The sequence below is a fragment of the Nanorana parkeri genome, unplaced genomic scaffold (genome assembly GCF_000935625.1).
Source record: "Nanorana parkeri isolate BGI_ZX_2015 unplaced genomic scaffold, ASM93562v1 scaffold262, whole genome shotgun sequence".
Classification (NCBI taxonomy): Eukaryota; Metazoa; Chordata; class Amphibia; order Anura; family Dicroglossidae; genus Nanorana; species Nanorana parkeri.
In genome coordinates, this window is record NW_017306530.1 from 920,183 (window position 1) to 938,088 (window position 17,906).

The 17,906-nt window shown below is 43.3% G+C and overlaps 1 protein-coding gene across 1 annotated transcript; it reads left to right on the top strand.

Annotated features, from left to right (window-relative positions):
* Nucleotides 1-3,539: 3,539 nt before the first annotated feature.
* On the top strand, nucleotides 3,540-11,580 carry ING1 (inhibitor of growth family member 1). Its single transcript, XM_018557005.1, has 2 exons — nucleotides 3,540-3,750; nucleotides 10,608-11,580. Exons 1-2 carry the CDS (start codon nucleotides 3,615-3,617, stop codon nucleotides 11,309-11,311), a joined length of 840 nt encoding a protein of 279 aa, XP_018412507.1. The 5' UTR covers nucleotides 3,540-3,614; the 3' UTR covers nucleotides 11,312-11,580.
* Nucleotides 11,581-17,906: the final 6,326 nt, after the last annotated feature.

A 17,906-nucleotide genomic window follows, 5' to 3' on the forward strand; every position in this document is an offset into this window, starting at 1 on the left:
TGGGGTTTTCATGAGCTGTAAGCCATAATCATCACAATTATGACAAATCACGGCTTGAATTATCTTGCTTTGCATGTAATGAGTCTATCTCATATATTAGTTTCACCTTTTAAGTTGCATTAGTGAAATAAATGAACTTTGCACGATATTCTAATTATTCGAGTTTCACCTGTATGTTTCTACCCTGACAGGTTTTCTTTAAATGTTAGATTTAAGCATTTCTAATAAGGCAAAGCACCATAGCCAGTGAACCCACCATATGATCAAAGGTGGGAGGATTAAGCAAACAGAATCATGCATAAGTGCCATTAAATGAGGCTGCGGAAGAGTGGACACACTAAGGCTATTACACCACCAGGCATTGGATACTCCCACCACCAGCTAAATCACTGTACAGTGGTACCTTAATACATGAACTTAATGCGTTCCACGATTCTGGTCGCGAAGCAAATCAAATACTGTATGTGCTAAAAAGCACACAAAAAAGCTTCTCAGCAAGTGTGCACAGGTCTGTCTGTGACCGCAATCTCGACTAGAGCAACAGCAAACCTCTGCTTTTAACCTTAGCGGTGAGACAAGTTTTTTTGCATGCTGGCTGGTGAGTGTGCTGGGAAACTTTTTGCTGTTGTACTGTATAAAGCCTTTCCATGTGCACCTTGCTGTAAAGCTGGTGACGAATTGATGTGTGTTTGCCATTTGTTTTGCTCGACTAGAGCAAGCCACGACCACGTGTCAGAGCGGGGAAGATGGCCGCGGTCGTGTTCGTCACCCGTTGTGGAGTTAGCAAACGGAAGCGAAATTTTGCCGAACTTTCTGTTCTGAAGCGTTCATGAACCAAGGTATTACTGTACAACCATCCTTGTGTCCGTTGAATTTATTGGGAGCCTGCAGGGGGAGATGGATGGAGGAGATCAGAGTGGAATATATCATTTTGTACATTTCCTATTATAATACCACTGTTTATCCTGAAGAAGCTTTTTGTTTCCATGAAACGCATTGTATACAAACCAGTCCTGTAGAATTACACTGAGAACGCCATGATGCATACTGTACAATGTGGATATACGGTGATTTGTTCAACAATACAGTAATATAGGGGCTGGAGTGCAATACAAATCTAAAGTGGTTTGGAAAGGACATATAGTCCCATGATGAATTTTTTTGATGATTACTTTTTTATTTTTGCACCTAGAACTTCTGTTAAATGTTTTCCTTCAGAAAGTCTGGTTTTTTATTCCATCTCTGATGTGATACACTTTGAGGGTGTCTGTTAAAGTCTCGATGTTATTCTACAATAACAAATGTCATTTAGGTTTACATTTACTTTAAAAGACCAACTGACCTTTCAGTTTAATAGAGCTAAATTCAGTGCCGTGCTAAAGTATTCACCCCTTTGTGTTTTTCCTGTTTTCTTACATTATAACCAGACATTAAAATTGATTGGGGGGTGTACCATCTAGTAAGATGATACGTTACTATGGGCAACTTCCCCTCACTTTAGTGTGCGATTTTGTGCCTAACAACTATCTCATACTCCTAGTAACTAGCCTTCCGTTGGCTGGCACAAAAACGCTCAAGCCTGAAAATGCACAAAAAAAAAGAAGCTAAAATTGCCTAAAAACGCTCACACTTGGATATGAATGGGGGCTATAAGGCCTGGTTCACATTAAGCATATTGTAGCAGCGGAATAAGCGCGATAAAATGCTTCCCAGAAAAATCCTATTCATTCTTATGGTCCCTGTTCACACCTGAGCATTTGTCGCAATAAGCAAAATGTCTGTCGCCCAAAAAAGTACATGAACTACTTTTTGGCAGATTACAGCTCATTTTGTCCCAATAATCAATAGGAAACGCATGTTGCAATTGGTTTTGTACACGTTTTGCCCATTTACATCATTGTGTCACAATCTGCTCATAAAAACGCACAACTTACTGCACGCAGTTGCCTATACACCAGGTTGCAGTCTTGCCCCAACAGGGTACACAATAATAGAGCGAATCACATGATCACATGAGCTGCGTATAAATTGGACTTTTTACATGGCAAGGTCGAGTGGCTTACATCGTGCACCATACACTTCCTGATCGTCGTTACCAATCATTGTAATATAAGAAGACAACAATGTTATTTATGTATCAGTACAGACGTCCCCGACCAGGCACATAAGCCGAACCACTTGCTGGTCCTCGCACTACAGAACACTCCCACATCCCTCTTCCGTCTCACCCTGCCAACCTCTCTCCTTTTTCACGCAGAAACCCCGCCCACTCGGCATAATTAAGCCCTCCTTCCCTTGCATCACGCGCCCTCTCAACCCGCCACTGAAGCATTCAGGCTGGCCTGTTGGCGTTGTTGTCATGGTTACTAAGGTTGGCAAATCACCGCCCACTCTCCGCAAGCACACGCCCCACTTTACTATAGTGACTTCCGTCCTTTTCACTTCGTTCCGCCCACCGCGGGAACGCGCCGCGCGCTACCATAGAACTTCGAGCATTGGGGATTTGCGGTGGCGCGCGTTACATACCCCTCCTTCGAACGGTGAAGGTATACGGCGATTGGTTGGTAGCTTGTGACAGATGGATTCTGGGATTAGTAGTTTACCACTGACAAGCAGCTGCGCTGTCATAATTCCCCGTGGAGGAACTGTGCACGAGTCCCATTGACTCCAGTGTAACTTTGTGTGTGTTCTTTCAACGTACATAACACCCACACACCTCACAGGTGCTCAGTGGGGGCTCAGTACTAGTGGGCTGGGTGGCGTTGCGCCGAATACAAATGAAAGAGCCGCTTGAATGGTGAAGTAGGAGAGGGCTCCCTGTGCGCACTGCGCATGCTCGCCGTTTTCAGGATGAAGAGGGGGGGGGGGGCTGAATGTTTCCCAAGTGTGTAAAACTGCCGCTACCTGCGCTATGTATAATGTAGGGAATGTGGAGTGGATGTGATTCGCATTCATCCCCGGGACAGCAGCCTGTACGGTCATATGGATGACAAGTGACAGGTCGAGGACCACCCCCTTCCCCAGCGATCACCCAGACGTAGTCACACATGCAGGCGTAGTCACCTTGTACAACCCCGGGGACACATCTTACACTTTCATCTTTATTACCATCATCGACTAGCAGGCTTCATTTTCCTGCCTGCTGTATTCTGTCCTCTCAGCCCCCACCTCTTTCTCCCCCCCCTTTACACACACACACACACACACACACACACCCCACAACCTCCTTCCACTGTCTTGTTCCCAAGTTGTCCTGAAAGACAGCCGTTCAATCAGCTGCTCATACTGCTGGACTTTTTTCGATTTTTTTCCTTTTTATTGCCCCGACAAGCGTGCACGAGCCTTTGCAGTAAGTGGCATCTTGATGCCAGGCACAGGTTGCCTCCTGCTCGGAGCGGGTCGCCTTTGTGTGTTGTTGTCGTCCTACACATCATCCTTGGGCTAGTTGTTGGGGCTTAGGTAGGAGAGAGGGGGGGAAGCCTGCCTTGATCCCTTCTCCTCCTGCCTAGAAGGGGGGTCGCAGCCACTGCTGCTGGCCAAGTGCCTTAAGAGGGCTAGATCCTGGAGCTGGCAGGAGGCTGCTGGCTGGCTGCTGGACGCTGGAGCGGCACAGGATGTTGAACCCTACCAACGGCGACCAGACCCACATGGTGAACTATGTAGAGGATTACTTGGATTCCATCGAGTCCCTGCCTTTCGATCTACAAAGAAACGTCTCCCTTATGAGGGAAATCGATGCCAAATACCAAGGTGGGTGCCCGATCCTGTCCATCATTCAACTTTTTACCCCCCCCATTCCTCCTCTGCTCCATTTCTGTCTATGCTCCTGCATTGTGTGTGATCCCCAGACCCTGCACTGTTCAGCACTCTGATGGCTCTATTTAGAGGTTACTTTCCAGACACTTGTGTCATAGGGCGGAACAAAAGGTCTTCTATTGTAAGATCAGAGCAGTAAATCGGGAGAGCTGCTAAAGTCACCTGGAATAATGCCGTCACATTGGGAACAAAGATGAGGCTTCCTGGTGAGCTGGATGCTTTAGGCTGAGATTAGAGCACAACAACACTGAGGAATGTACAGTCATCAGGATGGCTGTAGTAGTAACTGCTAGTAAAAAGAGAGAGAGGAGAGAGGCAGCAGCTTGTGCTGTAGTGGTGGGCAGGGTTTCCTCTGCTTCATTTTGTTCATTGTGTTCTTCTTAGCAATCATCTTGCAGTTTTGTCGCCCATGGATCTCTCTTCTACTCAGCACTGCCACTTGTTTTATTGAACTGCAAAGCCATCTCCATCGCCCTAGCCGCAGTGCTTTCTAGGCTGTGTGTGCATTGGCTGCAGTTGCTCGCCCTCCCTCTTGTCTCTTCCATCTGGTTCCATGGTGCAGGTCTCCTTGTATCAGACGGAGGGGGGTTGTCTGTGTGACCCCCTTGTTGTCACCCTGCATTGTCCTCCGCGGTGGGGAAGGAAGTTTCAGGGACGGACACGTCGGCTTATGGTGGAAAAGTGTGACATTGATGCGTGCGGAGGGCTGACTGACACTTTACACAAATCTATGGCTGTGTTTACTGAGCCGGGGCCGCAGTGCGCTGAACGCCTCCTCCCCTTGCACCGTGTACCGGAGGAGGCACCCACGGAGACAGACAAATGCGTCACCTTTCACTTCCTTCGTCACTTTATGTCCGTACGGTAAAGCCATATGTGGCCATATTACCGGGGGCCAGTCAGAGTGCGGAGAAGCGGCTGTTACGGCGTCTTGAGCCGTGCTAGGTGATAGTACATGGAGCTGTGTATGAGAACAGTCATTTGTATGTGTCTAGGAAACGCAGAAAAGAAAAATTCACAAACAGGCAGGACGCCAGTTAAGTGCATATCGCCCTTAACTCACAGCGCCAGCCGCGCTTTAACCTGGCTCGCTTTGCACACTAGCTTTTTATAACGGGGGCCTCGTAAACGTCGTTCTAGTTGCTCCACCTCTGCGTTCTGATTGGTTTACGCTTTCTAGTTTAGAACATCCCGGGGCCTGCCTATCTTGTTATTTGCTGCTCGTTCGTCTCCGCCCCTTGCCACAGAACCCCGCCCTCCTTTTCGCCATTTAGCATGACACTTCTATGTTCATTTAAATGCTTGTGCCCACCCCGTTTGACGGCATTGGCTGTCAGTCGGTAGATGGGCGGTTTCAGGCTTGCTGCTTTCCTAAAAGACAGACGGATCTATTCGAGACACAAATAGAAGGAACGTAGGCAAGTGTTGGGCGGCCATCTTTGATGTGGGCAAGTCGTGAAGTGCCATTGACCGTGAATATTATTTTATAGCAAGCGAGCTGTTTCTGTAGAGCTGGAGGCGGCTTTGTGGCGTTCTTGCTGTCTTTTCTCTCTGTACACGGTTTATAGTAATGGTTTCCCTACCCATAGTAAAAATGGTAGTCCGAGGCAGTAGCCTCGTAGGAGCAGGTTAGACGTAGTACATTCGTTTTTCTGTTCGGAAGATTGAATTAGTGCTGAGCATTGAGCGATGACATCTTTTGTGGTCATTGTTCCCTGTGTTATCATAGACAGTATCGGATGCCAGCACTGCTGAGGATGCCCTGTACCATCAGTGAAAATAGCCGTTTCATCTATCTGTCTAGCGAAGTTCATAAAGTGATGAAACCAGAAATCCTCATTCGACACCTCCTATAGATCTTCTTTGTTTCCCTTTCCTTGCAGAAGAATAATATATTTATTTGTAGTATAATAAAACTGCCTTTGCTACTGTGAGTGCCCATAGAAATACAGTACACACTATTGTTCTAGCCACATACTACTGCCATAAAGAGCACCTGTCCCTTCATTTATTATACATTGGGGCTGATTAATGAAAATCACAGCAACCTGTCAGGTGTCATTTTTTTTCCAGAGAGAGGGATCTGATTGGTTGCTATGGGTAAATTGTACACTTTTGTTTCCCCTTCCAGATTTTCATTTATATCAACCAGGCAACAGAAAACATCCTGAAATCTCCCATGACCGATTGTTGTTTAATTTCACCCATTCGTTTTTCGGGTCAATCGAGTGTAGACAAAATCACCTGCAGCTAATCTGAGGGCTGTCCAGTATGTCGTGTTATGCAAACAGTATTTCTTTCATTATGTATTCATCTGGAGTTTATAGAATGATCAGAAAATCACTATATATGTATGTGTGTAAATAGATAGATAGATATCTCTATATATCCCAAGCAAACTAGAAAGTACAACATAGACATGGAACCTACACCACATCATACTCATTAGAGATCCTTACAATATTCAACCATTAAAAATAATGAACTTTTAAAGTATAATTAAACATTTGTTTTTTAAAATGACAAAAAACATTAAAAAAAAGCTACCAAATAGGTAATTACTTGTCTTTGCCGCTCGCTCCAGTCGAAGATCTCGAGCGGCCGAGCAGGACGATGGGGCAGGTGAATGTGCAGTACAGATCTTTGGTGGGGAGAAGAGGAGAGACTCACTGTAAGTTAATGCATGCAGCAGTGAGGTGTCTGCGCTGGATCAGAGACTGCTACCAGCGCTGGAGGGATTGCTGAATACAAGTGGAAGGAAGAAGATGATTGGCTCAAGAGTCATCATTTAAGATAAGTCCTTAAAAACATCACAATAAATACAATTCTCAACAGTTATTGTTACATATGAAAACATCAGTTCATGAAAACATCCAATACAATACAAGGTATGCTTCATTTGGATCCATAAAGTAAATTGAAGCACAAAACACTACTCCCAAGAGATCTTACAAAGTCCAGCATCTGTGGGAGATCCTCAAGATGATAAAACTGTAAGTATTCACCGTGCGCAGGTAGAGGAGTTTTGGCGCAGTGCTGTATATAAGTAACACATTTCACAGCCATCGAGCTGCTTCATCAGTCTTTAATGAATGATATCACTATAGAGAAATATGATGAAAAAAACTAAAATTAGATTATACCAATTCAGTAAGCTAGAACCATAGGGGTTCACATTTCTTGAACATACTTAGCCAAGTAGGGGGGAGAGGGGTGCACGGACGGGCTGTAAAAATCCCAAATAACAAGTAAGCTTCCATCTCTGTTAAGGTAAATAGATGGATGTATGTATAAATCCATCCAATCCAGGGATACTAAAGAACCCTGAACGAATACTAGACAATCTATAAAATTATCGATATTGTAGACTATCTACTTCTATCTACATGTATGTTATAGGGGAGAATTAAGGGTCCAACTGAGGCCCAATAAATATATGACCGCAAGTGTATACTGTTTAAACATAAAGGGAGGGTTGCCTAGCATAAGATGTATGGGAAAAATAAATGGTCCATCCTAGATCATACAACATGTCTAGGCTATCCACGGATACATGTGACTAGGAACACACTATACATCCAACTGCCAACAAAGGAGAGGGCACAAAAATAAAAGATAGAAAATATATATTTTTGTGCAGGTCAGAACCAGAGTGTCCACTCATGCAATAGAGCCTGGTACTTGGGGAGGAAAGACCTTGGTCCATACCTCAAAAAGGGCCCCTTATATATTCCATGCTAGGAATGCCAAAGCACGCCTAAAACGGCACAGATAGTGCCCCAGTGCAGCGTGGGGCATGTAATGACACGCACATGTAAAGATGCGCTTACATGCACATTCACTCAATATGTGTGGGCGTGCTTGCAATACATGTGATAGTGTACCACCCACATGCGCAAACGTTCAATAACTGGCATGCATATTTATAGTGACAATATGGGAAGCTTGGCCCTGCTTCCTGAACCTCACTCTTGACCTAGCAACATGGTGGGCTGCCTCACTGGCCAAAGGGGAGGCTTTACAGACAGGTGTAAGATGGATAAAATACCAGCTTTCCAGTTGAGCCCCCTGGGGTTTGAGGCCTTCAGGGTGCTGTAAAAAGGTGTGCATTTGGAAATGCCTGCGCTCGTAGGTAAGTGGTGATTTTGTTACATTAATTTGACTACAGATATAGGTGAACGGCTAGAAATATGCAGTAGGTTAAAGTTGATGTCCAAGCAGGGAAGACACCCCTCCTTAACATGACAAAATGCAACAAATACTTCCCTAAATCCACAGTCACATGATGTGCCATGTCCCGAGTCGATATAGAGTAGAAGGGTCCTTCTTTTGGTGCCTGTGTGGCTGCCTGGGGTTTTAGACGCTTCCCACTGGGTCCTGAGTCTTTTTGCTTCTTCGCTGTAGAGTAAGAGGGTCCTTTTTGTGCCTGTGTCACTGCCTTGTGTTTTTGACACTTCCCACTGGGTCTTGAGTCTTCTTGGTTCTTCGCTTTAAAGTAAGAGGGCCCTTCTTTGGGTGCCTGTGTCACTGCCTTTTTTTTTTTATGCCTCCCACTGGGTCCCAAGTCTTTTTGCTTCTTCGCTGTTGAGTAAGGGAGTCCTTCTTTGGGTGCCCACGTCGCTGCCTTGTGATGTGGTCACTGCCCACTGTGTCCATTGGTCGGCTCCTGAAGCCTCCAGAGCAGACATAATAGCGGTTGGCAATCCGTTGGTCCAGTCTGCAACCGTGGCTCACTAGTTGTTACTCTTAGAAAAGATGGAAGCGATGAAGGGGAGGGTTACAATTATGAATGGGTTTTACTGCACAACTCCACATTAGATAGCTATTTGGGATGCATACATATGAACAAACTTGTCTGCCAAAGGACTTGTAATGCACATACTCCCGCAACTTTGTTTTCAGCAAGATGACTCCAGTATTTCCTGATTCAGATATTTACATTATTGGGCCATCTGGCTGCCTTTTGGACAGTGTGACAATACTGATTTTATGTCTAATGAGGGGGCTGGAGGCAGAGAAGTGACCATAGAAGCTGCAAAGCTGAGGCAAGAAATAGGGCTGTTGCCTGCTTGGCAGTGCAGCATGGCAAGAGTGTGCGAGTCTCAAGACTGGCTAAACAAAATTGCAAATTCCCAGGAATGTAAAACAATTCACGTTTATGTGTTTGAATAGTGTATTAAGCTATTTGGCTGAAGTTCTTCTTTATTTGCAAGGAAGCCTCTGTAGTTTGCAGACTTTATTATTTAATTAATGTGTTAATATCTTTACTAATCTTTTAAACATTTGAATCCATTTGGCATTTATTTACACATATTAGGCATTCTTCTGTAATGTAATTTAATGTATATAAACAAGAAATTGAAAGGAAGGAAAAGGGGAATTAAATGTATTTTGTACAAACAAAAAGTATTGTTTTTAATGTAAGATAGACGAGAATTTTTGTTATTCAGAATGTACAGGCAGCCTACAGTCAGCCTTTGTTCCAAAAATCCTCATTGCTATTGTATGATGGGACTTGTCCTACAACTCTGATCTGCACTTGGATTATTAAAAGGCCAATGTTCTACAGATCAGCTGAGAGAGCAGAATTTATTCTGTGGCTCATGTTGCCTTCAGCATTTACCTCACCTCTGGAGTGGCACAAAATTAAAAGTGCTGAGAAAATGTAATTAATGCTGCTGCATTTATTTTACTTTCAGCAAACAGAATTTTCCTTCTCAACATGGGTGTGATGATCAAGCATCTGGAAGAAGAAGATTTTACATTGCCTATAACAATGATATCAGATTCATACTTTTACTTTGTCACAATAATGCACTAAAAGCTGGTTCTGTAGAAGGTTTAGGCCACAGTTTTCTCTTTGTCTCTACTTTATTCAAGCACATCATCATGATGTTTGGTTCTTTCTGAACAGCTTATGCTACCATTTTAACTAAAAGTAAATGTAAAATGAATTGTGGAACACTAAAGCTGTAAAGAATATTAGGGCATATCAAATCATGTATCTGGGCTCCAGAATCTAAAGTGGAAGCTAGTGCTCTGTTACATTTGGTTTTGATGGCTTGGCCAATGGTAAAATAATGGCATATACCTCTCTACCGAGTAGCACTTAGTATCCAGGAGTTGTTGACTATTGCTAAACGAAGATACTTGTCTATAGTCTTAAGCCCTGTGCTAAACATTATCTGTATATCTAAGAGCTTGCCTGGTGTAAATAAAAATGTGGAAAGGTTGATACATTTTATATCTTTGTAGCAACTTGCCCTCATGAACTGTAATAGGGCCACCTTCAACATGAGTTTGAAGGACAGAGTTCCCTGTACTGCAGTAGAATAGCAAACAGAAGCAGCTCTATGTTGGCATGAAAGGTTTGCTCTACTAGTTTTCAAATGCAGTATCACAGCACGGAGAGGCCTAATAATTTTATGTTTTTTTTTTCATTTTCTACAGTTTTAACCATCATGGGCTTCATCATATAAACTTTTATTTGACTGCTTGGACTGTTAGATCTATTCCATTTGCCACTCCCTCCCCCTTTTCTCATAGCTGCCACCTTTTATTTCTCTGAAGTTATTAGTTTTTAACTACACTAATTATTCATCACTTTCAAGTCTTAGGACAGCTTTCTTAACCTGGCACATGAAACAACATCATATTTATCACGTCTTCCTCTCATTGTGTTACCACCATTGCTGTAAGACTGATTTTTTTTTTTTTGTTTAAAGTAAATTGTTTTGGTTGACAATGAAGATACTTTTTCTCTTTAACATATCCTTTCAATATCATTGCAGAGATCCTGAAGGAATTGGATGACTATTATGAAAAGTTCAGACGTGAATCTGATGCGATACAAAAGCGACGTCTTTTGCAGTTCATCCAGAGAGCTCTTATTCGGAGTCAAGAGCTGGGTGATGACAAGATCCAAATAGTGAGCCAGATGGTGGAGCTGGTTGAAAACAAAACAAGGCAAGTAGACAGTCATGTGGAACTGTTTGAAACATGTCAAGATTTAAATGACAGTACAAGTAATAGCAGCAAGAGCAACCAGGATAAGTCTAAAAGTGAAACAATCTCTCAGACGGAAAAATCCAGCAATAAGAGATCAAGGAGGCAGAGGAACAATGAGAACCGAGAAAATTCAACTATTAATCATGACCATGATGACCTTACTACAGGAACCCCCAAAGAGAAGAAGCCAAAAACATCAAAGAAGAAAAAGCGATCCAAAGCTAAGGCTGAGAGAGAAGCCTCGCCGGCAGATCTTCCTATAGACCCCAATGAGCCCACCTATTGCCTATGCAATCAAGTGTCCTACGGGGAAATGATTGGCTGTGATAACGAGGAATGCCCAATAGAGTGGTTTCACTTTTCTTGTGTGGGACTCAATCATAAACCAAAGGGTAAATGGTACTGTCCCGAATGCAGAGGGGAAAATGAGAAAACCATGGGCAAAGCACTTGAGAAATCTAAAAAAGAGAGAGCATACAATAGGTAGTTTACAGAAGCTTATGTATGGGTGGGGGTGGGGAGGGGGATGGCTAATATGTTGTATTTATTGTCCTGGCACACTTAATGAAGGTAATAAGGATTGCAATTTGTATATTTTTCAGTAAGTTTAGGAATGTATCCATTTCCTTTATAGAGACAGCAATAACGTCACTTTTTATATAGTGTTAATTGTCCATAAATCTACCGAGTGAGCTGGTTAAACATCCATGCCATGTATGTCTTCTAAAGCTCAGTGTTCCAGGCCCCACCACTAGCGGAAAAGGACTAAAAACCGAGTAGTTGTGGTGGATATTTAACGCACTTCTAAATTTCTTAAAGCACTGTGTCCATCCACTAGTTTCCATACAGTTTGTCACTTTGAACTCATCGCTATTAAATTTCACACTCTATGGCATAATGTTATGTCAGATTATTTTGCATAATGTAAATCACTTAGTAACCACTGCTATGTCTTTCAGTTCAAACATCGTACTGACATTGGATAAAGAAGAACCCAATTTTTTGCCGCTATCATTATTATTTCAGTAGTTTCAATTTTGTAGCTTATTTTATAGCAATGCAAATTATTGCATTTTACATGGCAAATGTTTTATACGGTTTCTTGGTCCATAATGCAGGGACCATTTTAAAACATTTTTATTTATTTATCTGGACAGTGTTTTAGTAATTTCAACACACAAATCAAGCTTTATACAGCCACAGGTAATTGTGAAGCAATCCTAATTTGTATAAATGTACATTTCATAAGTGGATTTGCACTTGATGTATTATAATTGAAAATGCTAACAAATGCCACTGTATAAGCAGTGTGCATTTCCTTCTGTATGTATGAAGATTGTACAGCTGTGATACGTAAAATAAAAGAAAGCTCTATAGAACATTGTGTGTGTGTAAATTTGTCTGTTTTAATGCTGTTCATACTCCAGTCTCGTGAATATAATCTACTAATCCTATCCTTATATTTGCATGTTAATGATATTTTTTATATTGGTCATATTTCATGGGTAATATAAGTCCACCTTTATTAGTCTCCACCAAGGGCACAGACTTGCAGATCAGATGAGAGAAGCTTAAATAGGTCCTGTTGCAGACAATTCATGTGAACACAAATCTTCCAACAAGATACAGGTATGTGCATTTAACATTTGTATTCATTTTTTTTTACCTGTAAAAGCCATCCTTCTGTTAATATCCAATAGCCCTGACACTGCTGTTGGGCTCAAGTGACAGACTCAAGTAACACTCTACAGTATTTCCCTTTTTGTTCCTTTTTCCGGCTGCTGCTTAAAATGTTATTTGGGGAGATAGGGGGAGGAGCAGAGAGGCTGGGTCATGACATAGAGTAGTTAGACACTTGCAGAAGAGGAGAAGGCCATGACAAGTAAGAGGGAGGGGGCTATGCTAGGAAATTGACTCTCCTGGAGTAGTCAAATTTTCTAGCAAGTTCACAGGCACATAATGCAGAGCTGGTTTCAGACATAGCAACTTGGGAAAACTTGGGTAACAGTGATTATGTTTACAGTAGGTTACAGAAAAGAGAAAAGACTGCATTCCCCGCTCCGATCCTCCAGCGTTGACTGGCGCAACGGACGGGGGAGGGGGCGGGTACAGCTGGTTCTGCCTCTAGATAGGCAGAGCCAGCTGTCAGTCACGCAGCTGGGCGGATCCCGGCACAAGTGTCGTGATCCGCTTCAGCTGAGGCGTCTCAGTATATCGCGAGCAGCAGCTCGCGGTATACTGCGGCGTCTCAGTATACTGTGAGCTGCAGCTCGCGGTATACTGAGCCTAGGGTGACGGGAGGATGCTAGTTTGTGTCCTCCCGTTACCTAAGGAGAACTATGGGGAAAAGCCTTAACCCCATAGTTCTCCTTTTAAACCTTTGTGGCTGAATCCAATGATAAAACAACATCAGGGAGAAGTAGCTGGAAATGAAAAAATATAAGATGGGAGGGAGAACTGCAAGGAATGCAATAAGAGATGTAAAAGCACAATCTGGGCAGCAAAAATAGAATACAAAAACATTGTAAAAAAAAAATATATAAAAACAGTAAAAGGTAAGAAAAGGGCTGGAAGGTCGATGAACAATGAGCATGGGAGATTGATCACAAATGACTGGGAGAAGACTGAGGTATTGAATGCATTCTTCTCCATAGTATATACTCTCGAAAAAGATGGGTTTAATGGCCATAACAAGAATGTGAGTAGCAATGTGCGGAATATACCACACAGAAGTGAATAAATCACGTGAGACCTTTCCAATGTTTAAGGACTCCTTAATGACCAGAGGGGTACCAACTGATTGGCGTAAAGCAACTGTTGTACCGCTATCCAAAAAAGGTTTAAGATGTGTACCTGAGAATTACAGACCAGTCAGCCTAATATCAATAGTATGCAAATTATTTGAGGGAATGATAAAAGGACAATATTCAAGAATTTTCCTATGGTCATGATAAATGACAACCAGCATGGATTCATGAAAGACCAACTTATTAGCATTCTATGAGGAGGTAAATGGCAATCTGGATGGAGGAAATCCAGTGGATGTAGTGTACCTAGATTTTGCAAAAGCAGTTGATATGGTACCACATAAATGCTTAATATACAAACTACAATCTTTGGGCATAGATTAAATAATGTGTACATGGATAGAGAACTGGCTACAGGAATGGGTCCAGAAAGTTTCGATTTTTGGCTGGTTTTCTAAGTGGTCTTTGAGAGTGGCTGCCCCAGGGTTCTGTCTTGGGGCCAATGCTGTTCAACCTGTTTTATTAATGATATTGGTGTTGGTATTAATAGCCATATTTCAGTGTTTGCTGACGATCCCAAAATTTATAGGGTGATCAATTCGACAAAAGACATAGCAATATTGCAGGAACCTGGATAAAATAGAGGAGTGGGCAACTATGTGGCGGATGAGGTTTAACCCTTTCGCTGCCAAGCCCTCCGGAACATTAGGATGACAGCGGCTCCGATCACTATGCTGCTCGGCCATCCTGAATTGCGGCCGTCCGCCGCTTGTTCCCGGGACCCCCCCGCCGGTGATTTTATTACGGATCCCCGCTGCCACAGACCCTACAAGCAGCGGGGATCCATGGAGTCTCTCATCCCTCCCTTGGGTGGCTCCAGGGAGGGATGAGAGACTCCAGATGCCGGCGAGGGGGGGGTGCCCGGTATTTTTGGCAATAGCCGTCATCAGCGGCTTGTGAGCCGCTGATGACAGCTATTATTTTGACGGGGACAGTCAGCTGAACAGTTCTGCTATAAGCTTATGGTCGCTAAATCGACCATGAGCTTATAGCAGAACTGTAAATGCCACCGACGTAAGGCATACTGAGCTGGCCAGCCGGGAACACTTTTGTTTCCGCCGTATGCCTTACGTCGGTGGCAGCGAAAGGGTTAATATTGAAGAATGTAAAGTTATGCATTATGGTGTTAAAAATATGAATGCAAGCTACTCATTAATGGGTTCTCCACCCAGGGAATCAGAGGTGGAACAAGATTTGGGGGACCTAGTTGACAGCAGATGTAATAACAGCAGGCAATGTCAGGCTGCAGAAAAAACAGCAGACTACTATCATGCATAAAAAAGTTGATGTACTCTAAAGACTAATCCCCATAATTCTGCTCCTTTACACTGGTTCGGCCTCATCTTGAATATGCTGTTAAATTTTGGTCACCGATCTACAGAAAGGATGTCCTTGATCTGAAGAGAGTCCAGAGAAGGGCAACAAAACTAATAAAGGGGGTGAGATTGCAACTAAACAATTAAACTTGTTTGCTCTGGAAAAGAAGAGATTAAGAGGGGATATGATACCAATGTGTACATGCTTTAATGGTGATGGTGGAAACAGTAATAAATCGCTTACTGTTAGTTCACACAAGAAGACAAGAGGCCACCACCTGAAATTGGATTAAAAAAGGTTAATCTACCGCTCTAGTCCTGGTTTGGCAGAGCAGCCATTTTGAAGATGACTGCTCTCCCACGAAACCAAATGTGGCATGTAGGTAATCATCATGAGATATCCAGTGACATAGAGGGACGGAAGGATATGTAGCTACTCTAAAATAACAGGGTCTCTCGCAACAAGGCTCAGACCTACAGTTATGTTTTTCCCATTTGTTATGAGGTTCTGTACTTGTTAAGTACTTGTTCACTGCTTATGTACTTGCACTTGTAACTTTTCAAACAATAAAAAAATGTACTTGTGAAAAAAAAAAAAAAGGTTAATCTTAGACTGTGAAGGGGATTCTTTACTGTAAGAGCTGTACAAATGTGGAAATCCCTTCCCCAGGCAGTGGTTTCAGCTAAGAATATTGACTCATTCAAGAACCTTTTAGTTGCTTTCCTCAGAGAGCACAATATACGGGGGTACAGGTAGTGTTGTCACAAGGGGTGTGCAGTTCGCACCCAGGTGACACCATTGGAGGGATGGCACCAAAATGACTGACATTTTGGTGTCAGCCCCTCTGAAAAGTCAGGCACTCGGTCATGGACAGAGAGCTCGACAATTGCAGGAGAGAGGAGGGGACTCAGCGACATACCTTATCCTGCCCAGTTATCGCCCCCTTCTCTCTGCCGGCGTCCATCACCAAGATGGCTGCTCACAGGTAACAGTGCATAACGTCATCACGTGCATGCGCGATGACGTCGCAGTGGGGTGTCACCCGGTACCCACTCCGGTTGACACCCTGGCACGGGATGCCCCTGGGTACAGGTACTCTTAGTAACTCGCATGGGTTGAACTTGATGGACCTGTGTCTTTATTCAACCTCGACAACTGTGTAACTATGTAACATTACAAGTGAATAAAAAGGAAAAACACTGCATGTTAGCATTAAAAATTTTCTGTGTTTTTACCTGCATTTTTTACGTTGGTGACAGGGTCTCTTTAAACTCCTTATAAGGCTAAGCAGATTTTTAACTACGGTATATGTTGAGCTGCTGCCATGGACTGAGCATATTTTCATGGAGCAGTGGCATTATGTTCACAAAGCATTTATGGGGTAGTCACTGATATTCTATCATGTGCAGTATCTCATTTTATAAACTCTGCGCAGTGACTAGGGCACTAGCTGAAATTGTAATGTTGTCCCCAACAGAAGTTATCTTTGTGTTATAGTTGATAACCAACACCTGTCCTACTCGGTAAACCAATGCTAATAATTTCTGCATCTCAGTAATTGAAGATGAGGCATGTTACTGATGAATGCAGAAAGAGTAATGCTACAGCAATAAAGGTCACAACTGTTAAAGGGCATGCACAGTGGTTCTGTCTATAATTAATATATTATTTTCAAGGAATAAAACAAAAACAAAACTGAAATATAAAGAGTTAAATAAGAACTATTGCATGTTCATATTTTTAAATTTTTTTAGCCAACAGGTGGACCTGTAGATTCCATTCCACATTTTCTAAATGTAATTTAATGTAGAGCATGCTGTTTACAACACTCAATAGTTCAAAATAAACCATTATCACAATCAAGCGGGTTTGATGGGGGATGGACTGCAGCTGCGGAACTGTTTGAGTAGGCTGTATGGGATTGGGTCAGTCAGGCGACTCCCTACACACTCAGTGCGATAGGAAGCCGTTCCACATCATGTATCCCAGCCTATGTTTAAGGGAAGTTACTTTTAGTGTGAACGGGGTCTGATGGGACTGTAGCATAAACAGCTCGGGATTCTACAGATTAATATAACAGCAGACTCTACCACAGCTCCTGGGCTCACTATAGCAAACAGCAATTCCAGGCAATAGTTCAGCAGTATGTATTAATCCAATTATATATCATAGTCATGCAATGATACAGCAGTATGAATTGATGCAGGTATTTAGCTTAGACAGGCAATCCTCCAGCAGTAGGAATTGATGCAGATGTTTAACTTAGACAGGCAATACTACAGCAGTATAGTTTCAGGCAACTGAACATGTAGTCCCATGCAGAGTCAGGGACCTGATACTTGCGGTTTAAGGTGTTAACCCCGAGAGAATGTCTTTCCCCTCCAAGGGCTGAGTGGCACTGTCGTGAGGAGCTGTCCGAGTGCACTGCAGGCTGAGCAGCGTGTGGGAGCCGGACTGGTTCAGGGCAGACAGTGGAGGCAATCGCTCAACGTTCCACATTGACTGAACGGCGAGTGATTGCCTTCACTGAGTTTATAAGACCCACGTCGGCCCAGGGGGCGGAGCCCCGCGTGACGTCAAGGCCGGAGTGCCGCGTGACGTCACGGCCGGAGCGACGCGGCGCCGGAGCGGCCGGGGGTGCCGAGGACGAGCCTGACAACCATATACAAATGTCAGTTAGTCAGAGCAATAATGCACTACATTTACTAGGGATGCACCGATATCGATACTAGTATTGGTATCGGTGCCGATACTGAGTATTTGGGCGAGTACTGATACTCAACCAAATGCTCCGATACCGGAACTTTCTGGGTAATCAGAAAGTAATGACCCGCCTCCCGGCTTTCTGATTGTTCGGGAAGCTGGCTCATTGCTGATTGACTGGGAAGGCGGAAGAGCTGGTTCCTTTCTGATTGGCTGGGAATCCGGATTTGAATTGGGCAGCGCAGTGGCGTAGTG

What these genes read in the sequence shown, in the direction of transcription:
- ING1 (XM_018557005.1), top strand. Translation starts at nt 3,615, where the DNA reads ATGTTGAACCCTACCAACGGCGACCAGACCCACATGGTGAACTATGTA. An exon ending in AATCGATGCCAAATACCAAG is followed by an intron (nt 3,751 to 10,607) that starts GTGGGTGCCCGA and finishes ATATCATTGCAG; the next exon opens with AGATCCTGAAGGAATTGGAT.